The 23,906-nt window shown below is 36.0% G+C and overlaps 1 protein-coding gene across 1 annotated transcript in view; it reads right to left on the minus strand.

The window, feature by feature from the left end:
• Positions 1-4,717: 4,717 nt before the first annotated feature.
• Positions 4,718-23,906, minus strand: part of ENPP3 (ectonucleotide pyrophosphatase/phosphodiesterase 3) — a 64,579-nt gene continuing 45,390 nt past the window's right edge. The window contains exons 20-25 of the mRNA XM_067702937.1: positions 22,864-23,018; positions 16,406-16,541; positions 14,045-14,122; positions 13,173-13,305; positions 11,209-11,365; positions 4,718-5,117 (exon numbers count right to left, since the gene is read on the minus strand). Coding sequence (XP_067559038.1) covers positions 4,947-5,117; positions 11,209-11,365; positions 13,173-13,305; positions 14,045-14,122; positions 16,406-16,541; positions 22,864-23,018 — 830 coding nt within the window. The 3' untranslated portion in view covers positions 4,718-4,946. The remainder of the gene's footprint in view (positions 5,118-11,208; positions 11,366-13,172; positions 13,306-14,044; positions 14,123-16,405; positions 16,542-22,863; positions 23,019-23,906) is intronic.

Consider the following 23,906-nt stretch of genomic DNA (forward strand, 5'->3'; position numbering starts at 1 on the left):
TATACATGTAGTTTAGATAGTGTTACAATGAGTATGTGTTTCTTTTATGATTTAGAAAAAATAAATTATTTCCATTGTTGGTGGGGAAAAACTACATCTCAGTAAATTCAGATTTTGAATATACCAATTTAGGAATTAAAGTTGTGCCAATATAGTACTTTTAGTTTTAAAAAATAAAAGTGCCATATATATGTTTACCAACTTCTAGGAATTTTCACAGAAGATACACTTTGGACAAAATTACATATGGATTAGGTTATTCATTGCTGTATATTTGTAACTACAAAATATTGGAAACCGTTAAAGGCCCTTACATAGGAGATTGACTTAATTAACTATGGTAGTCAACAGATCTTTGACAGAGGAGTGAAGGCAAAACAATGGAGCAAAGGTAGTCTTTTCAACAAATGGTGCTAGAACAAGTGGACATCCACGTGCAAAGAAAAAAAATTAATCTAGACAGAGACCTTACACCCTTCACAAAATTAACTCCAAATGGATCATAGACGTAAATGTAAAACACAAAATTAAAAACTCCTGGAAGAGAGCATAGCAGAAAACCTAGACGGCCTTGGGTATGGGGATGACATTTTAGATACAACACCAAAGGCCTGATCCATGAAAGAATAACATAACTACACTGAAGGGGGAAAGATTAATACAAGTCATTTTGGAACACAGAATTGTGATTATAAATTCTTAGTCTTGAGACACAAAGAACTAAAAACATTTCTTGAATTCTACGTAGTAGATTTGTTTCTCTCAATGGTGTTGGTTAGTAATTCCTTCATTCTTCGTATTATAGGATTGAGCAAATGAGTAAATATGTTGATAATGTTGGGAACCAAGTTTCTCACTGTTGGAGAAGGAAGATACCATTATGAAATGGGAAAGGGTTAGAAAGAACCATGTAGTACTGAATGGTAATTGAACTCATTGCATTTTACACATGTAATTATAAATATAAATAGAGATATAAATAGAGACACATAGACAAAGAGATGTAGCTATAGATTGTACTCTTGTTGACTAAAGGAGCCTAGATACAATGATACGCCAGAAGTAATTAGGGTACCAGCACCCAGTAAATGGAACCAGGGCTCCTTGGAGAAATGGCTGATTCCAGAGTTAGCACAGATAAGTACAAGATGAGCTTAAAACATTATTTTTGGTATCAGAAAGTAAGGAAGTTGCTCAGAAAATAATGAGGATATGTCAAAAGGACACAAGAACCCACCTGTAGGAGCTTGCACAGGCCAAATTTGGGGCAATTTGAATACTTAACTAAACAATGATTCCGTGCATTTTAATCAATTGGAATAAAAAAGAATCCATGAGTCTATATAAATAAGAAACAAATAATAGGGCTTCCCTGGTGGCACAGTTGTTAAGAATCCACCTGCCAATACAGGGTACACGGGTTTGAGCCCTGGTCCGGGAAGATCCCACATGCCGCAGAGCAGCTAAGCCCACGCACCACAACTGCTGAGCCTGTGAGCCACAACTACTGAAGGCCACTGGCCTAGAGCCCGTGCTCCACAATAAGAGAAGCCACTGCAATGAGAAGCCTGCACACCGCAACAAAGAGTATCCCCTACTCACCGCAACCAGAGAAAGCCCGCGCACAGCAACGAAGACCCAACGCAGCCAAAAATAAACTTAAAAATAAAATTTTAAAAAGAAACAAATAATAAACAAACAAACAAAAATAAGAAGGGAAAGCTTTTCCTTACAGTAGAAAGCTAATAAATGTAGAAGGAATAATGGCAGTTTTTAAAATCACCCTTTTGCAATTGTCATAGTAAAAATTGAATCAGGGAAGAATTATTAATGGATACTAAAGACAGGTGAAAATTTAATGAGAAACAGAATATTTATAGGGGCTCGAGTATCTCCCCACAAATAACCTCTAAATTATAAGGAGAAAGTACTATCTTTGCAGCAGAGAAAACTGGTGAACACCAACTTAACCAACTGACCAAATTTGGCATCAATAATAATGGCAAAATTGAACATCTTGTGCTTCCAGAAGTGAAGCACCAAGGACACACTGGCACTGATGTAGTGCTCCTGCCAAAGATGCAGAACATGGAGCCAATCATAAGGACATATCAGACAAACCCAAACTGAGGGACAGCCTACAAAATACATAGCCTGGACTCTTCAAAACGTTGACATTATTTGGTAAAGGCTGAGGAACTGTTGTACCAAAGAGGAAAGAAAACTTAATGCAATGCATGATTCTGTTTTGCATCCCAGAAAATAAAATATTTTAAAGGACATTTTTGAAAATGAGAAAAAATTAAATTTGATCTGGAAATTAAATAATGATATTGTATCAACATCCAACTTCCTGACTGTGGTTGTGTGACTTAATGTCCTTGATCTTAGGAGATACACCTTGAAGTTCTGGGGGGATAAATGGGCATAATGACTCCAATATACTCTCAGAAAGTTCAGGGAAAAAAATAAAGCTATCCATAAACATACATAGAGAGAATATTAACAATCAGTGAAGATGGGTGAATGTTATACAGAGTTCTTTATACTATTCTCACAACCTTTCCGTATCTTTGAAGTTCTTTCTAAATAAATATTTTTTAAATGCAACTAACTTTATTATTTACAATTTCAGATTTTAAAAGTAAGACAAGATCATTATTTAAAAAGTAGGCTACAGGGCTTCCCTGGTGGCGCAATGGTTGAGAGCCCGCCTGCCGACGCAGGGAACACAGGTTCGTGCCCCGGTCCGGGAAGATCCCACGTGCCGCAGAGCAGCTGGGCCCGTGAGCCATGGCCGCTGAGCCTGCGTGTCCGGAGCCTATGCTCCGCAACGGGAGAGGCCACAACAGTGAGAGGCCCGCGTACCGCAAAAAAAAAAAAAAAAAAAGTAGGCTACATATTGAAAGTTATAAAGTAACGATTGTAAATCCCCTGTAATTCCATGAATTGTTAAATCAGTGGTGTCTTTCCTTAAGAATGATTTTACACATACATATTTCTTTTTATTTTTTTTTATTTTTTTATTTTTTTTATTTTTTTATTTTTTATTTTTTGCGGTACGCGGGCCTCTCACTGCCGTGGCCTCTCCCGTTGCGGAGCACAGGCTCCGGACGCGCAGGCTCAGCGGCCATGGCTCACGGGCCCAGCCGCTCCGCGGCATGTGGGATCTTCCCGGACCGGGGCACGAACCCGTGTCCCCTGCATCGGCAGGCGGACTCTCACCCACTGCGCCACCAGGGAAGCCCCATATTTCTTTTTAATGGGATAAGATTATACCAAAAAAAAAACCTTACACAATCTCTATGCAAAATATGCAATTTTAATGTTTCTCTGACTGAATTTTTATTTCTATGTTGAGCACCCATTTGATCTGATATCAAAAACAATTTAGTTGCTTTAAGAGAAACTCAGAAGCAATGAGGACAACCAGAGTTAAACTCAGTTCAAGGTTGTAACCATCCTTCACTTGTCTCCCCCCATAGTGGAGTCTAAATTCCAGGTTATCTTAGCTAGTTTCCAGGCCACAGTGAGGCAGGGGACCACTGATTGGAGGAATTCTGTCTATATACAGGGCATCAACATTTTTGCCACATAGCTGGAAATAGTTTCCAATTTTTGACTTGTCTTTCAGCTTCTCTGAATTGTACGTTTTAAAACTAACTCTATAAGTAGAGTTAAAAAAAAAAACCCAATGGCACTAAGCTAATATTTAAATTACTTGTAATTAATGACCATAATTCCATTGAAGTCCGAATAGAAATAATTTTTTTTTTTGAAGCTCGTGCCACAAGATTTTTTCTCACCAGCAAAGCCTGTGTCCCCTGTATGAACTGGTCTATATATATCAGAAATGAATCTGGAACATTGCCAGTCTGCAAATCCAAAAATCTGACCAATGATATTGCCTCCCAAATGAGTACTGGGATCTCTTTGCGTAATAATCACATTTTGAAAAATTAAAGAGATACATAGAGAGTTTTTTAAAAATTTTATGCAACGCCAAAAGTCACAAGATAAAAATTTTATCTCCCTCTGTCTCTTGGTATTAATTCCTGCCTCTCTCCACCCTGGCTTTAGTGTACAAATCAAGGTTGACAAACTTCAGATCATGGGCCAACTCCAGCCCCCATCTACTTTTGTAAATAAAGTTTTGTTGGACACCAGTTACTCCAATTCCTTTTACATATTATCTATGACTACTTCCTTGGTGTAATGGCAGAGTTAAGTAGTTGCAGCAGAGTCTGTACAGCCTGAAAAATTTTATTATCCAACACTTAAAGAGAAGTTTTGCCAGCCCCTGAAAAATGATAGTATACTATACATGCTATTGTACCACTTCTCTTCATTTAACAATAGTCATACAGTCAATATGTAGATCAACTTCTTTCTTTATAGTAGTGGAATCGCATCCCATTGATTGCTTAAATAAACTCCATAATTTGCTCAACAAGTCTTTTAGGTTACCTTCTGGTCTTCGTAAAAGATGACATTTTCATGCATTTCATGCATTTCGTGCATATCTGTTGACACCACTTTTACAAATGAAATTACTGAATAAAGGTAATGTGTACTTTTTATTTTAATAAATATTGCCTGATTGCCAAGTATAAAAAGATTTATAACAAAACTGATGTAGAACTGATTCAAAAGGGAGACCTACTTCTCCTACTCTCCCTTCTATTTAGATAATGCTGGGAAGAAAAATATAGCCCAGGATTATAAGTGAGATAATACATATAATAAGCAAGGAACAACATAGCACAATCTCTGGCAAAAAAAGTGTAACTTTAAAATAATATGTTTTTATTGAAATGAAGAAGAGAAGAGAATAATGAAAATTATACAACATGGCGTTTAGAGGAGTCAAGGAAAAATAGAAAACTTTTACATTCTTCAGCAGAAAAAATCATTTACACTTTGCCAAAGTTGTTTTATATATTAAGTTAAATAATGGTTTCAAATGTGGGCAAATATGTCTTTAGTTGCAAAATTTCAGAGACAGGCTGGAATTTTTCCTGATAAAAGTCAAGCCCAGTAAGAAGTTCCACATCACGGACCCGGGCAACATGTGCGTTGAATCTTTCTTCAATCCAAAGAGCTTCTGGTTTATTTCCCTGAAAAAGAAAAACAAAAGACTATTTTCCCTGGGGCATGATTTTTCATTAACAGAAAGATCTTTTATAACTTAGAAGTTTTCCTTTTTCCTGGGTTTTTTTGGTTGTTGTTGTTGCTTTTTTTTTTATTTTTTTGCGGTACTCGGGCCTCTGACTGTTGTGGCCTCTCCCGTTGCGGAGCACAGGCTCCGGACGTGCAGGCTCGGCGGCCATGGCTCACGGGCCCAGCGCCACCAGGGAAGCCCACAGCCATTTTTATATTTACTTCAGATACAATTTTTTTTTAAAAATGAGACATTAAAGATGAAGTTAAGTCCCCACATTCCTCTACTCAGAGTTAATCGTTATCATGAGTCAGTGTGAATCCAGTTTGTGTTTTTACACTTTTACTGCACATCAGTATACAATATATAGCATTGATTTATGTTTTCAAATTTATAGAACTCATGTAAGTGGCATTCTATAATTACTTTTTCATTCAATATTATGTTTGTAATCTATTCATAGTGAAATATCTAGATCTAGTTAAGTCTTTTGTTTTTAGCTATGGTTTGTGGTAGCACAGGTTATTTTTTTCATTGCCACATTGCTAGTATTGTTGGCATTATAAATAACAGTGTCATGATAAATTACCACATGTCTTCTGTGTTCAAGAACATGAGTTTCTAGGATATAGAAATGGAATTGCTGGGTCATAGAGTACATGTAACTTTAACTTCACCAGATATTAAACCTAGCACTCCTCAGAGTGTTTATACCAATTTATAGTTCCATTGGCAATGGAGGATAATCCCCATTTCCCCACATCCTTACCAAACCATGATGTGAAATAGTGCTTTATCCCCGTTTAAGTGTTATTACCCTGAGTTATATTGAGTATCTTTTCAGATATTTCTTGGCCATTTGACTTTCAATAGGTTTTTAACTACATATAAAAAACAGTATAGTTTAAAATAGTATAATAAATAGTATAGTAAAAAAAATGTTTTATACTATATATACTGTATATATAAAGGTTAGTGCAATAGTTTAGAGCCATGGATTTCTGTGAAATTCCTTATTCTTTATTTATTAATTTCCTGATATTCATATGATATTGCTAAATTTCCAGTTAAATTTTTTAAAAGTAAGAAAGTCTACAAGTTTGTTTAATTAGATGAGTCTGCTTAAATGACTTTCAGTTGACTTCAGCATACTGGTTCACTTGTTTTTTAAATATGCAAGATTAAAATAGGCAGGTACTATTTGAGCCAGAGGAAGTATAAGACAAAACCACTGTTTTGAACCTCTGAAGTATTTCTCCATGTGAGATTCATGAGGTGAGTTATTATTTTTTAAAATATATATGTGATGTACTAATATTAACTCATATTTCTAATGGGAATCCAATTCAGTCTTTTTTTCTTGCTTGCACTATTTCACATTTTAGTAACATTTAATAGTTTTGATAACGTTTTTCATAAAGTTTCCCCCCCATGGCTTTTATAACTCTATTTTCTCCCAGCTTATTTGGTATCCATCTAACTGAATGTTTAGGGAACACCTGACAGTCTTCGCTTTTTTAAAACTGCAATGAAATTATCTTAATGATCTTAAATGAAATGAAATGTACTTAAATGATCTTAAGTACAACATAATTATAACTAGGCAGGGGTGATACTCAAGCTACTGCATATCAGATAGTTCACCAGCACCAACCAATCTGAACAGAAGCCAGCTGTAGACAGCTGCTCTAGCTGTACCACTGCATCCCAAGAGAATAAAAGCCTTGTGTATATCAAGTTTTTATGAGCCATATTTAAATATATGCTTTTAGATATATATATATATATATATATAATTTGTTGGTTGATTACATATGTATTAGACCTGTTACATAAATAGAAGTATTGTATACACCTAAAATACAACTCAGTTTGTTAGTTTTTTGAGGCAATACCAGTTTCAGTATTTTTCTCCCCTAACCACCTCCTTAATCTCTTCCTTATTCACTTACAGTCTCGTTATCACTGCCATCACACTAACAAAACCATTTTGTCAAGGATGACCTAACAGTAGAATTTTTGTAAACCTTTCACTTAGCTATTACCCCAAGCTTCTAAAAGTTCCTTCTTTGTCTTCCATAGCTCTGCTTACTTGTTTGATGACACCTTCTGTTTCCTCAGCTGACTTTAGTTTTTTCTATCCTGGAAGAATAGACATTTTCCTCCATCTGATCTTTGGATCTCTTCTCTCTATTTTCTCCCCTTCAGAAATTTTATTTCACTCCCGTGATTTAATACCAAATCTATCTCTATAGTTCTGTTCTCTTCCAAGTTCCATACCTGTATTGTCTACCCCTAATTCTATTTACAGTACAACCGTGTACCCCCAATTGCATTTCCAATATATACTAAGTTACAATAATGATAGTCACTTGGAGTTATGGCAGCGTTCTCATTTATCTGACAGGAATTCAGCCATACAAAGTTGAGGGGAAAAAAAGAAAAAGGAGGAGGAAAGAAATGATGGAAGAACAAAGGAAGACATAAAATATATAAGGAAATAAGAATCTAGTTCCCTACATCAAGTGTGAGGTGGAATTGTGAATCTACCATTTCTACAACTGGTATCTGTTCCCTTAAACATTTTATAGTGCGAGTACCTTCCCCCCACTCAGTGATTAGAATATTTAAAAGTGCAGAATGTTCATACAACATGACGCTTAAAGAAAGCTTATTTCATTGGGTGCCTAAAGCACAATGACCTCTTCTAATGCTGGTGGAAATGTTGGCTGAATTGCACTTATTAGGGTACAGCTTGTGTATGTACAGTACTTTGTGGGTGATTTGATTCTGAGTGATTTTATCTGTAAACAATTTCACTTTATGTTGACTTTAGAATGTAATTGCTTAATAAAATGTGATTTCTTTATAATGGCTACCATTTGCTTACTATGTATTTAGAATTCTTAGGGGTTTATGTGAAATATCTTATTTAATTTTCAAAACAACATCATGAGGGGGTGATTTTTTTTATACATTTGAAGAAAGTGACACTCAGTTGTTTACCCAAAGAGGCCAAATCAGTAACTGAACCCAGATACTCAACTCCAAAACTCATGCATTTGCGTTCTATTCTATACTGCTTCTCACATACCCTCCTAGATATGCAACTAGTTTCTTTTTTATTTATTTATTTTTTTTGTGGCATGTGGGCCTCTCACTGTTGTGGCCTCTCCCACTGCGGAGCACAGGCTCTGGACGCGCAGGCTCAGCGGCCATGGCTCACGGGCCCAGCCGCTCCGCGGCATGTGGGATCTTCCTGGACCGGGGCACGAACTCGTGTCCACTGCATCGGCAGGCGGACTCTCAACCACTGCGCCACCAGGGAAGCCCTCAACTAGTTTCTTAATCGGAAGACCACCAACAGCAAATGTATCCTTCCCAAAACAACTGATTGTCTTATATATTTCCTGGCCAATCACACCTAAATTTTCAGTCACCTTTGGCTCTATCCTCTCTTCCCTCCCTATATCTAATTGACAGTCACATCTTATTAATGTCACAATCTCTCTTATAATTATAGCTTGGTTTAAGTTTGTTTCATACTCATCATATTATGCCTCATTGTTATCTTTATAGATATCATAGTCTGATTACTATACTGCCAATTCCTTAAAATTTTGGAATATGTCCAATTTATTAGTGATCATGTCTTATTCAATAGAGATGATGCCCTGTTAATTTTGAGATCATCTCCACATTGGATGTTCAGGGAAAGCTTCATATCATTTGTACTTTACCTTGAGGTGTAGGTGGAATTTTTAGCAGATGGAAAAGAAGGGCATTCTAGAAGAGACAAGAGCATGAGCAAGCACATGGAGGTAGGGAAAATCAAGGGGTGTTCAAGTAATTTCAAGAACCTCAGTTCGCCTGGAACTTAGGTCTGCAAAGTCAACTGAGGGTAAATGGTGAAGAGCCTTAAGTACAGGCTGGGAGATTTTTGTTTGTTTATTTTTGTAGTTTTATTCAGGGTAGATAGACAATCAAATGGATGAGAAAGGATGTCGTCATGAAAAACTAAATTTTAAGATGAGCAACTTGATAGTGAAATACAGAGGTGAAGGAGAGGAGGACAGGAGACAGTAAAACTACTTAAAATTCATTTTCAAAAGTCCTGATAGAAAACAATAAGGGCCTAGACCAGGGATAGCGAATCATTTCTTCTTTTCACACCCATTCTAACCAATCCAAAATGGCTATCTAGAACCTCTGTGATAAAGAACTATTTATTCCTGGTTCAGTGGAAAAGAGCACCACACCCTATCAGTCACCAAAGTCTGCCACTGGAAGAGGAAGTGAAGAATGATGGCTTCCCCTTGTCTCAACTAAATAAACTTCTGACAGGACAAATAGGAGGAGATTCAACTACACAACATCCCCTGATAGCTTCTTGTTTGGAAACTCTTCCTCATTCTAGGACTATGAGTGACCCGCTGCTTAGCCTCTAAACTTTGCCATCCATCTTGAGTCACTGAAAGCAACCATTCAACACTCAAGTTCAAATCCTATCTTCAAGACTCAGCTAGAATGTCGCCTTCCTTACCAGAAAGTATTTTTCTTTTGAAATCCTACTACATTTTATCTGTCCCTCTTTGTGCCACTTATTTTTCTTTCTTTTATTTTACTAGGCTTCTAAGTGATAGACAATGAGCCTTTTCTGCTAGAATTCACGTCTGATTTATCTGTGTATTGCCCATAGCACACAGTATGGTGAAGGCAGTTATGTGTTGAACAGATGAAAGAATAGAGATGAATCCCAACCTGGCTTAGAACCTAAGCTTTAACTTCCATCTCTACTAGCTCATGGGATTTTCCACGTGAACACCCATTTCTACAAACCAGATGTACCTACACTTAATTATCCTACCTACCTGCCAAAACAGTTCTCATTCCTAACTTCCCTCTTTTTTTTCCCCTAATTACCTGCATTTAAAATCTCTGATTCAGCTTTGAGTCTCCCTCTTCCTTTGGTTCTTGCATCCAGCCAGTTGCCAAGTCCCTCCCTTCTTCATTTCCTCCACAGAAGAGTCTTCCTAATCCTTTCAATCTGTTCAAATTCCGCCCATCCTTCAGGGCTCAGCCCTTCTGCCACCTCAATTTATGTAACCTTTATTTGTTATTCCAGCCAAAGTGTTTTGAATTTGAAACACTAAATACTTACAACAGTATTTGACAATGAATCCCAACTTTGTAATGTCTCTTACTTCTAATTTTTAAAATAATTCTTATATGATCGACTGGCCCATTTATGTGTCTGTATCTCATTTATATATCAAAGTTATATATGAACTCCTTGAGGGCAGAGACAATGTATTCTTCCTTGGTGCATTCTAAAAAGCTTCTATCGTGATAGTGTTTACTTCATAGGTATTCAATATATTCGCTGAATGACTTCAGTAAAACCCAATTACCAGAATACATACGTTTTTCTATAAAGAACATATATGAAGTTGAAGTAACTATTTACATATAATTTGCCTTGATCCAAAAGGTTTTGAGGTGGCCTAATACATGATGTTAAAAAAGGAATGTTATTCGAGCTAACTTATTTTGTAAATACATATATGTATATATGTATTTAGGTAAATATATATACACATATATATACATACTATATATATATATGTATTTTCAGACCTCATGTTTTAAGTTGATGGAATTTTTATATTTACATATTCATTTAAGAAACATTAATTTAGTGCCAACTTTGGGACAGAACCTTAAGGTTTGCATTCAGAATAAAAAGCCTAATAAGATACAACCCCTTTCCTTATTAGTGAATGTGAATAAAATATATCTAAATAAAATATATGACATGCATATATAAACACATGTTCATGTAAGCATATACATGTTTAAATTGATATTAATTACATAGAGATCAACAGTCTAAGGAAAAGTTCAAAACTGAGGTCATATTTACTACAACTCTAACCCATGAAACACCTAAAAAATATACTGTAGTCAGAGCCACTTTTATGAAAGCCCAGATGAGCTCTGACTAATCATTTTCTCAGGGCCCAGGGCCTCTCCAGGAGCATACTCACGGGACAGCTCTCCACGTTGGTAGGTCGGTGAGGGATGACAAAGGGTAAGACGTCCAACCACCCAGGGCAGGCGTTGGGGGTTTGGCTCTTATTTTTACAACTGGTCAACACCACGAAGTAGTGTGTTGGGATGGGAACACTGGTGTTGACTACATATCTAAAAACATAATTGAAAAGATTTGATGTTATTATACTTTTGCTTCTGAAGATTAGAAATGTCTTTTTATATTTTTAAAGAAATGTCAAAGTAAAATTATAGTAAAAGAAAGTAAATAAATAGAAAATACAAAATCTTACCACACATTTTTAAACCTTAATGAGTCTGAATCAAGATTATAGAAGTCCAAGCCTGGTCATTTTAACATCATGGGAAAATATTAAAATACAATGAAAAGCAGAGCATGGTATTCTGCCTCCTAGCTTTGTTGACTTGTACATCACAGTGACGTTTCCTAATAGAGTAGGGGCTGGAAATGAAGGAGCTGGGATTTCAGCTGTAGCTGCGCACTTCTACTAGTCGTTTGGATGTGTACTAATCCTCTAATAGTCTATGACTTTCTAACTTTCCTCAACTTTAACATGGAGGTTTTCTTATGCTACCAACTTCGCAGCATGGACAGGGACAAATCCATACAACTGATACGACAGTCCTTTAGTCTCAGATAACAAACATGAAAGTGCTTTTAAAAGTTTCAAATGCAAAATAAAGGTAAGCTATTAGTATGAGTCCACTAAAAGGAAAATGAACTGGTATAAGTAGTAATGTATTACTGTGATTTAGAATCAGAGCTAGACTGTCTGGTTTCTGGCTTTACTACTTAGCTGTGGAACTTAGACAAGTTAGTTAACCTCTCTGTGCCTCAGTTTCCTTTTCTAAATGGGAACTAATGGAATCTAACATGTGGATGTTTTTCAGATTAAATGAAGTATCTGTAAATTCTTAGAAGCATACCTAGCATGGAGTAAAGTGCTATCAAATTGTTTGCTAGGATTATTAAATGGTGAAAGACAGGATCAATAAACACTGAAATAAGGACAAGACAAACAAAATTTAAGGCCACACTTAGTGATGATGAATGTTATCTTATCAGAAGGTATGAGTAGAAATCATTGCTTTACATAATCTAGGCTTAGTACCATAGTTCAGTACTGTCCATTTTGATAATAAAGAGAAATCATGGATGACACTTCTAAAACTCTCTATTCCTGTGTGCTGAGTTCAAAAGTAATTCTTAGCAACATGTATGACCAGGTTTAGTCCAAAGATGTACAGTTTAGTAGGACTAGTTTTCTATAGGAAGCCTACACTATCTCCTGGGAGATACTATTATGAATCATCCACTATCCAAAATATTGGGTAGTATTTTGTTTTTGTTTTGGGCGGTACGCGGGCCTCTCACTGTTGTGGCCTCTCCCGTTGCGAAGCACAGGCTTCGGACGCGCAGGCTCAGCGGCCATGGCTCACATGCCTAGCCGCTCCGCGGCATGTGGGATCTTCCCGGACGGGGGCACAAACCCGTGTCCCCTGCATCGGCAGGCTGACTCTCAACCACTGCGCCACCAGGGAAGCCCTGGGCAGTATTTTGAATAGTCACTTCTTGATTTTTTTTTTATTTATTGCTGAACTGGTTCTCTGTTTACTGATAGCGCAGTGAGTCTTCCCTACCTCCTTAACCTTGACAAAACCACGTTTTCCCTTTCACATTAGTTTAGAAATTATCCAAATAAAAATTTTTCTAACTATTCCTGGACATTTTTTTCTTTGCCTATTAGTTTAAATCTTTGCCATATAAAAATTTTGCTAAATATTTAGATAGACTAATTGAAAATAGTCAACAATTGCATCTCTATATAAATATGTTATGTAATGTTTAGAATACTGAGCTTTAATTTTAAATATTGAGGTTTCCCCTTACGATACCCTATTGCCAGATCAAAAGTCCATTTTGTTTCAAATTACTTACTCTGTAATTTCATCTGGAGTATCAAAATGACCATCGTAATTATAATCAAATATTGGTCCACTAACCACATTGACTCCATTTCTTTCCATGGCATGCTTTACAAGAAGAACGCTATGGAAGTAATTCCACATTGCTAAAAATAAAAGAATAAATCGTTAAAAATGTCTGCCTCTATTGAACATGGAAATATTTTCTATTATAAACAGGTACTTTTAAATAGCATCCAATTCTGCTTTAATACTTGTCAGCGGTCATTGAGTAATACTGCAAAATAGTCTATGCAACAAAAATAAACAGCCACACCCATGATAGCTTTTTGTTGCTGATGTAGTTACAGTCTCAAAATTACAGTTAAATATGTCTCCAAATGCCTCCCTAGGGCTGAGCTGCTTTGGGGACTGTATTGAAAAATGGTCAGAACACACATACTGCCTTATTAATTGTGACTCTAGGGACAAACACTTTTCATTTATTTATGGTGAGTATCAGTAAAATTTTATTTTGTGGTTAGCTCTTTACAGTAAAATTAGGATTAAAAAATTATCAAAATTCTAGCAACAAGTCACCCAAAGTTGAAGTAAGTTGAAAAGAATTTACGTTAGACATCCTTCCTGTTTCAATATTTAAAACATTAGAACAGGGACTTCCCTGGAGGTCCAGTGGTTAAGACTCCATGCTTCCATTGCAGGGGGCGCGGGTTCAATCCCTGGTCGGGGAAATAATATCCCACATGCCACAAGGTGCGGCCAAAAAAAAAAATTAGAACAAAATGACTGATAACAAGAACAAATTGCAATAAAATATGTGTTTAGTTTAGAAGTTCAAAGAGTCACTTGGGTGTTTTAAAATTAATAATCTAAGTATATACTTACTTTTGAATGCTTCATACATAGGGACCAAATTACTTGTAATTAAAGCATCATATTGACTATCAGAAGTTCTATTGTTTGCTGCAAAACAAATGAATTTTATTAAGTCTAGCTATAAGAGAAAGTATGACATTCCACATAATAGGCCCATTAGTATTACACATACTAATGTAAATTTATTAACACACAAAACACAGAGATACAAAGCACATCTCCATTATTGATGATGGAAGTCATCAATAATGCAGGCAGTTTTATGCATTTGATTGATACCTATAGTGGGCTGGTGACCCTCAAGAAGGTAGGTCCACGTCCTAACACCCCATTACCTCTGAATGTGATAGGTAGGAAAGTAGTGTCTTTGCAGATGCAATTAAAAGTTCAAGATGAGATTATCCTGGATTTAGGGTGGGTTCTAAATCCAGTGACTGGTGTCCTACAAGGAGAAGGAGGATTGAGAAGAGGAGAGACTCAGGGGAGAAAGCTATGCGAAGATGGAGGCAGAAATTGGATGCAACTACAAGCCAAGCAACACCTGGAGCCCCCAGATGCTGGAAGAGGTAAAGAAGGATTCTACCCTAGATTCTCTCTTGCAAAGGGAGCGTGGCCCTGTCAACACCCTGATTTCAGACTTCTGGCCTCTAGAACTTTGAGAGAATAAGCCTCTGTTGTTTTAAGCCACGAAGTTTGTGGGTAATTTGTTACAGCAGTCTCTAGAAAACAAATATAATACCGATAGGAAAGCATCGTTATTGAATATACATAAAATAATAATGCTATGATAAATAACTCTTCCAAAGTAAAATTTTCTTAAGAAAGTGGGTTTTAACTCAGTGAAGACTGCTGACAGCACCACAAATGGTTGGCTTTGAAGACACATGGACTAGAGGAGTGTGTGCTGAGCCTGTGCGCTCTGGAACCAGACTGCCCGGGTTGGAATCCCAGCTCCACTGCCCGCCAGCTGACCCACTTGGGCAAAGCGCTATGTCCCTCTGTACTTCATTTGTCTCATGGCATCTCTCTCACTGAAATATTGTGAGGACTTAAACTGCTGCAAGCCTATGAATGTTTATTATAATGTTTTTTATATTTAAACTACCCTTGGCTACCTTAACTAATACTCAAATGAAAGGCCAATGTATGGGAACCAAAAGGCCAGGAGAGGCAAGATTGTTTTGTCTTTTTCTTCAAGATTTCACATGCTACTCACGGTCCTCTACAAGCCTTTTCTACTTGTTAAACTAAACTTTGAAAGTTGTAAAGTCAATGAACATAACATTACCTTCTTTTCAGGAAACATAAGAATCTGCTTATAATGGAAATGCTAACAATTTGTAATGGAGAGTTAGAAGGTGGTTTCATTCAATCCTTAATATTTTTTGAGACAAGCTGATTAGTTTTTCACTTCATTTCCTTGTCAAGACAAACATTTATAAATCAACCAATATCTTAGGGCTTAACAGATACAATTTTATAATGCCAATTTAAAATTTTTTATTAATAAAATGGTGCAACTATTTAAGGATTATCCTAGGGTTTACATAAATTTGGTGGCGCTCTAATTGTCTCTAGATATTGTAACAAGATATACCAGTTTATTATCCTAATTCTCTGTTAGGAATTTTACATTGATGTGCTACTTGCTTTCACTAGGCCTTTTTTTCCCACTATAAATCTCAGAACCTCTAAATTATAAATCTCTAAATTGACCTCTTTGGTCATGGCTTCCGGAAAAATGGAGTCAAATATCTGGAGAAAACCCATTCTCAGAAGCTGAAATTGTTGAAAATCTCATGAGTAAATCAAGGAAATGACAATCCCTGCTGAACAGAGAAGAGATTTGGGTTTTAAAAAAATCACAATGGCTTTTGCACGTTCCCAAGAGAGAAGCTTCCTGAAAAAATACTTCAAGTTTATTCAGCTGCTTAATCCACATAAAGCTGTTGGATATACAGCCTGAGCGAGAGGCCCCAATTCCAGCCTGATTTGTCTTCACAGGCACAGCGGCATTCTCAATGCAAGCCTTAGCTTGGCCAGTCACCAGAAAAAAAAAAAAAATGTTTTTTAGACACTTGTGTCCCTCTCCAAAGAATCTTCAGTTTTAGAATTAAACTTAAACCTGCCGAACTCTCTGAACATCTGGGCCAGATTAGAGCTGATGTGTGGTTCCCAGTTCAAAATTTATTAGTGTTTATTATAGCTGTTGCACTGCTCCAGGCCAGTCCACAATCACTGGAAGCCTCCTGGGCCGCTAGTTTAGCCCAAGCAGGTAGTTTTGGTGGGGAGCATATGTTTAGGGCACATGCCCACATCCAGCTGATGAGGGCTTTCTAAGCTGCTGCTCTAAAAAAGAGTTATACAAACCAGGAGGATAGAGGAAGCCGTGGGCGATATTCTTGTCTGCTAAAGAGAAGGAACAATTTTGGCTCTCAGAAGGAGCAATCCTGACATCAGCCCGCAGACAGTCTGGGACAGTGGGAGGAAGAGGCGATGTGTCTCCCTGCTGAAAGAGAGAAAAGAAAAAAAAAAAAATGACGCCCACATTGTGGCTCACCCATCGCCTTACTTGGGTTGTAACTTCCCTAGAATGTTTTTCATTTAACCTTTTCTTATTTTGTTAGTGAATCAGGTCTACGCAAGCAATGGAAATGGATGTCTTCAGCAATGTTTTCTTCTGTGGTTCCCTTCTGGTTAGGGACATGGGAAGGGCAAATCAAATACACCTTGGAAAGGAATATTTGCAGGTTAAAACCTGAATTGAGTGCACAGGGATAAGGGGAGCTACTGCTAAAAACCCAAATCTATTTCAGGCTCTAACTTTAGGTGGTGATATATACTGTGTTTGCAAATAAAAATTGAAAATAAAATATAAACTATTTTTAAAATACAGATATGACTTAAGGATAATATTCTTCAGTTGAGCAAGAACTTCTAATTAACCTAAGATTAACTCAAAGAAGCTGTAGTTGTATAAATTTACTTATTTGGGGACTTTAATAAATTTGTAGCTATGCTTTATTCATCTTGAAATATAGGAATATATTTTTATAATTTTCTTTGCAACTTTAAAGACTAATACAATAATTTATTTACTAGCAGGCATCTATAAACGCACTGCCTAAGTACTTAAGGTAATACAGTATTACATAATCATATTTTGATGAGCATACAATTATGAGTATGTAAACATTTTGCTATTCATTTAATTTTTTCAGAAATTCTGATTTATATGCCCTCTACTGCCCACAACATATATATTTCTTTAAAAATTATTTTATAATTTATAAAAAAGAAGATTAAATTAAATTAGAATGTTCTTCCTCTAGTCACTATATTGTGCTAAAAGCAATAAGTAGCTATGGTGTCTAAAACATATGTGGTAATTATTTTATAATATGTGCACATATCAAATCATCACATTGTACACATTGTAAACTTATACAATGTTATATGTCAATTATATCTCAATAAAGCTGGGGAAAAATAAATAAATAAAATGTACAAGATCAATTCACAAAGGAAAAGGCAGCATACACTGTGTGCTCTATTCATAGGCAGGAGAGCTCCATGATGAGATATAGGACAGGAAGGAGATGAAGAGGAGGGGAAACACAAGCAGAGGATGTATGCCTAACATGCTGCAACACTCCAGTTGGAAAACACTATACAGCAGTGGAGTAAATTTCTCAACTTGATTGTACACAAACATTTATCTCTGCTCCCCTCTGAAATCCCATTAAAAGAACAGTAATGATGAAGACACATAAGAGATGATAAGAAATTTTCAGAAACTGGAAGTCAGATAAGCATGTGTGTTTACTACTGTCACCTTGACTTGGTAAACCAGTAAACACTGATAACAAAGAGCCTCTGGTTGGGAAAAACTCAAAGAAACTGATTCCTTCTGTAGAACACCAGAAGCGTAGAACTTGGAGTCTCCTAAAGACAGGGGATGTATGTAAAGTTGGAAAGAAGAGGATAGGTTGAAAGTCTGTAAAAGAGGCCAGACAGAAGCTTTACTCACTGGGGAGGTTGATCCAAAGAGACAACCAGACTAAAGGACACAAGGCACCCTGGAAAGCAGGTGAAAGCAATGAAATTAAATTTTAAAATCTATGTACTGAATGGTAAGATTCCCTCCAGTCTCATCACCCCCGTGTATGTTGGTTCACATGAGAAGTGTCCTTTCTTTGAAAAACAAACCAGCCTGAAAAGAAAACTAGGTACAATTGGGAGTCCCCAACAAAATGTCTGGCTCTCCTCCTGATTAACCTGTAATGAAGCTTATCAGCTGGCAAGCTCAGCCCTGTAGCTTAGCGCCTCACCCTTAAACTATGAGCTGACAGCCAAGGACCACCAGATATGCATTGGGGTTGGGGAGAGGAACCAAGAAGAAAAAGAGACAATACAGACAGCAGAAGAAAACTCACTTCTCACAGAGATGAGAGTATGTATGTCATCCATAGAGAAAGAGCAGAAAGCATTTAAAAAGGAAAGAGATAACAGAAAGAGCTCTTGGGATTTAAAAATATGACAGCAGAAATAAAATTTTCAATAAGCTCTAGAAAATGAAATTACAGATATTTCTCAAAAAGTGAATTAAAGACAAGAGATGGAAAGAAGAAAGGCAAATATAAACACATTAGAAGTCTAATGTTCTATTAATTTTGAAGAAAAACTGTTTCTAAAATTCTAAAGCTAAGCCCTCAATTAAGCATATAGATAGAATAATAAAAACACTTTGAGATGCACAAAGTCTCAAATATGTATCTTCTCTTCTTCCTTTCTTAGGAAGCTCCTCAGTGATATAGTGACCAAAACAAGGAGTAGACCAAGAAATATGAAGATATTAGTATTAGATGCAGTGTATCCACTCCCACCATTTATTTCATTCTCCTTCTGGTGCAGATACTAGAAAGCTAAAAACATTTGTTTATATTCCTTCAAAAACATATAGTGAACAATTCTGAATGACAAGGTTTCTTCACTTAGTGTAAAGGGACACATAGAGACGATGCAAAGTGGGAGAACTAGGGAGATTGACAGCCGATCCAGTCAGCCCTATAGACACCCAGAATATTGTGAGTTGATGTTTCCTACCACACACCTTACCATTTTACTTCAAGAAATATATAATATATGAATGCAGCCATTGATGCATTTTCCACAATATAAGGAAAGTGAAATGCCTATATTCAAGAGTTAAAATCATAAAAATCTTAAGGAGGGAAGTTTATTGTAATTTTAATGTGCCTGCAGCTATGGAAGTTGTGCTCTAACAATTCAGTTGGGCAAAATGTTTACTATTTTCTCAAAGTGGCATAGACTTTGGGTTGGGAGAAAAGGACCAGGATGTATTTAGTCAGAAAGTACTAAAAAAAAGTTACACGTTTTCTGCTAACTGAAAATCTTAGATGTGTTTCTTATATATCAAACTTGAACCCCCAAATATAAATACATCAAGACTGGGAAAGACAGGATATGGCCTACTTTATAAAGGTGAGATCATGCAGTAGGCAGCTCTCTAGAAGGATGGAGGGGAGGTATAGTCACATCATTTCTGAATCTTGGGCTCTTGAGAAAAGGCATAGTGAACTACCACCTTACTACCCCACCACTCCCCTACAGACACACACACATACACACACACACACACACACACACACACACACACACACACACTCACAAATAGTTTCATCCTTCCATCTGTTCAGAGTTCCTTAGAGTTTTCTAAGCCAGGGGATAGGAAGTCAGGAAAACAATAAATAGAATTCAGACACTCAGATGAAATCTGAACCCTAGCTCTCAAAATTCTTCAAGGGAAGTAGATGATAAGCACAGACAGGAAAGTGAGATACTTTCATTTCTAGTCTGGTATGGAGACAAAATAGAACTTAAACAAGAGATAAAGCTATTTTTATTGAAGTTATATAGACTCTCCTTATCTGTAGACTGAATGTCAAAGCTAAAACATATTTATTTGAAGATTGGATAATTGTGATCTTGCCTTATGGTAAGGATAATTATACACGTTTAAATTATTTTTCTGGTTGTGATTTTTTTTCTATAGGGAAAAATATTTCTTATAGTGCAAAAAACAAAAACAAACCTTTTGCAATACACAATAGTGTCCCTAGTTTTTAAAGACTCACAAAACACATTTGGGTCATAATTTACAATATCAGTGCTAACAAGCTTTAGAAACAAAAAAGACTTTGTAAAAATTTAGTTATGGGAGATTTTTCAAAGTGTACTAGATTTTCTTCTCTGAAAAAGCCCTTCAACTTCATATTCAATTTCTGAATTAGATATGCTAAATAATTGTAATTCTTGCTATTATTTTTAATTTTCCACCTAACAACATAAAAAACAATTCTCATCTTCCTACTGAGGAGGGCCAGAAGCAAAACCCTTATACAGTCTGATCAACCTTAATGGTTTTGAAGCAATTGCTGTAGGACCGTGATTTCAAATCACAGCTACTTCCCCCAAACTCTTCTGAGATAATAACAACAACAACAATTAGAAAACCCACCAAAACCACAGAAAAACAAAAGTTCCATAAAACTTAAAGACACAAGCCAATTGGATCCATGCTCCAAAAAGTGCTTATGTAAAGTCTGATTTTTCAGACACAGAGATGATTTATAACATTTCTATGTGAATCTCAAAACATCCTTGTATGTAATTTTCTTGAACCACGACATACTAACAGAGCAATTTCTGAATTAGAAAGCAGAAAATTGCTAGAATTCCATCCTCTCACATGGAAGGAGAAATACACAAGTAGTTCTGTGGGATCCTGAAAGGACAGGAACTTTGGGTAACAAAGAAGCTAGTTTTAAAACAATAACAAAAAAAGAATTGTACTAAACTCTTAGTCTGAGACCACTTGAAATCTCTCTGCCTTTGGTTTCCGTTAAAGCTCATATAAATTCAGGAATGCAAGACAGCAGGGGAAAGTATTAAACACATAAACATTCCCCTTAACTCCACATAATCCCTGGTACCTGGACTTTTCAAAATAGAGAATTGAATAATAAAACTGGCCTTGAATATACTGCCCCTCTCAAAATCAAAAACAAAATAGAAATTATTTTAAGGAATAAATAACTTCATATTATTGTTTCATAGTACGCTTCATAGCATGTTGAAGAAAATCACAGACAACTGAACACTGTGCATATTAAGAAAGTGATGTTGCCATTAACCATACATATGAACTCAGGTAACTTTGTAAAATATTTGCTCACGTTGGAAAACAACATTAGTGCTCTCCTACCACTGACCACAATTAAACCATTGTCAGCGGGAGAGTTGACTTTCAGAACACATAAAGCCATAATTAGTAGTGGCAAAATATGCTTATTCCAGAAATCTTGAATTGGAACAAGAAGAGTAAATAAACTGGATACAACCAATCATTTCCTTTCCATAAAAAGAGATGGAAGATCTGTACCCTTAACAAGAACAGTAATAGGTAGGGGGTTGTCATCAGAATCTTTGTATATAAAATACTAAGATTTTTCTCTACAAAAACAGCTTCCTGATTATTTATTTACCCTTCTGGTTGGAAGTACTGCTTCATCTTTAGTTCTTTAAAAATAATGGTTGGGATTAATTTATCTGATGCATTCACTCAATAACCATTTACTGGGCAGCGGTACTGTGCCGGGGAATATGTTAAATAAAACCATTCCTGCCATGAAGGAGTGTTTGGGCTGATTTTTGGCAGACTTTGATTTTTGCTTTAATTTACATTTCCCTGATTGCTAATAAGTTTCATATCCTTTGGTTCATATCCTTTGCCCATTTATTAACTAAGATGCTTGCCATTCTCTTGTTTATTGGTAGGAATTTACTAGCCATTCCGGATCCTAATTAGTATTCTGTATACTCATCACTTGTTTCTTACGTGCAGTGCAAATATATTGTCCCAGCCATAAGTTCATTTTTTTGGTCACACATTAATGTTAATGTAGTAAATTAATCAGTTTCCTCTACGTAATTTTTGTTTTTGTTGTTGTTCTGTGTGCTAAGAAATCCTTCTCTATCCTGAGGTCATAAAAATATACACAAAGGAAAATATGGATTTGCTGTTCACATTTAGGTCTATAAATTCACCATCAATTTAATTTTGTATGTGGTGTGAAGTAGGGATCTAATATTTCTTTTTCTTATGGTAGCCAATTGTCCCGGTGACATTAATTGAAAAGGAGTTTGCCAGATAGTGAAAGAGGTAAGAGGATTTAAACAATTGGATTCTCAACCTCAATCTGCAGAGACCTGTAACATAGGACACCTATACATGTAAGTCTAGCCTGGCTTCTTAGAGTACTAGATCCTTTAGGGAAGGATTACCTCTTATTCACATTGTGTTTACTGTACCTACCATGGTACACAGCAGATAGTATAATATTTTAAAGTAATCAAATAAATAACAAAACCCTTTATAACTTAGTTACCATCACCTTTTAGGTGCACCCACCATACACTTGGGAAATACCAAATGAAATGTGTGCCTCTGTACTTCCTGTTGCTTCTCTTTGAAATCTTCTTTTCTACCTGCCATACCAATTAACCAATTGGCCTGTAAACACTCTGCTTTCTCCAGGCAAAACACAATGTATTCCTCTTTTGCACCCATGTAGCACCTACAAGTACTTGTAAGTAAAACCTGGGACGTTGTCTTATCAATACAAGCCACAGGTCCATTGAGCTCCCTTTGGGATCTCTACTGCAAATCAAAATTCAACTTTTAGTATAGTAAAGAACTACAATTTCTTTCCAGCCTGTGTGAATCAATGGACACAGGAACTTACCGGTTTAGGGACTGTATATGAACTCCAAAGGGGCATCCTGCTAGTTTTGTCAAATCCACTGACATATTCCCTGTGATAAAGAAGACAGAGTTCCTTGTTCTTCTGTATAACCCTGGGCCTTCCAAATGGCAAATTTAGTTTCTCTGTTGTTTTTACTAAAATAAAAATAATATAAAATAAAAATGTTTGTGAAAATTAGCAAATGTTTCTATGTATAGTAACTACCCATCTCCGATGGATTATTATTTTCCAGGTACTCTGATAACTATTTTACATATGTAACCTCTTTTAAGTCTTACAACAACCCTATGAGGTAGGTGTTATTATTCCATTCTATAAATTATAAAACTAAGGCTTAGATAAATTACTTAGCTAAACAGCTAACAGTTCACAAGACATATCCGAAGAGATAAAACTTTAAAATCAAAAGCACATACTTTATAACAAAGATGACTTACTTTCGTAATTGTCCTAGGAAAGAAATTGGAATTTTATTAAAAGTATGCCTACTGTATTTATTCATTTTTAATTATCTGCCATTAGTCTAAATTCCACCAATTACTGATGGTTAAAAAATGTGCAGAGTATTCATGCCATGGAATAACACTCAGTAGATTATAAGAAGATTGTCAAAACAGCCAACGTATTTACTGAACTGTTACTGTGTGCCAGGCACCATTCTAAGTACACACGTATGTTAACTCATTTAGTCTTCATAACAACTCTAAAAGTAGGTATTTCCATTTTACAATGATGAAACAGGCCTAGAGAGCTCAATACAAGAATACTTGAAAGATAACAGGTTGATTGTAGTTAATAACACAGTATTGCACATTTGAAAGTCACTAAGAGAGTAAATCTTAAAAACCCTCATCACAAGAAAAAAAAAGTTTTTATAACTATGTATGGGGACAGATGTTAACTAGACTTACTGTGGTGGTCATTTTGCAATATATACAAATATTGAATCATTATATTGTACACTTGAAACTAATAAAATGTTATACATCAATTATACTTCAGTTAAAAAATTTTTAAAGTAA

Source organism: Pseudorca crassidens, chromosome 13 (assembly GCF_039906515.1).
Source record: "Pseudorca crassidens isolate mPseCra1 chromosome 13, mPseCra1.hap1, whole genome shotgun sequence".
NCBI lineage: Eukaryota > Metazoa > Chordata > Mammalia > Artiodactyla > Delphinidae > Pseudorca > Pseudorca crassidens.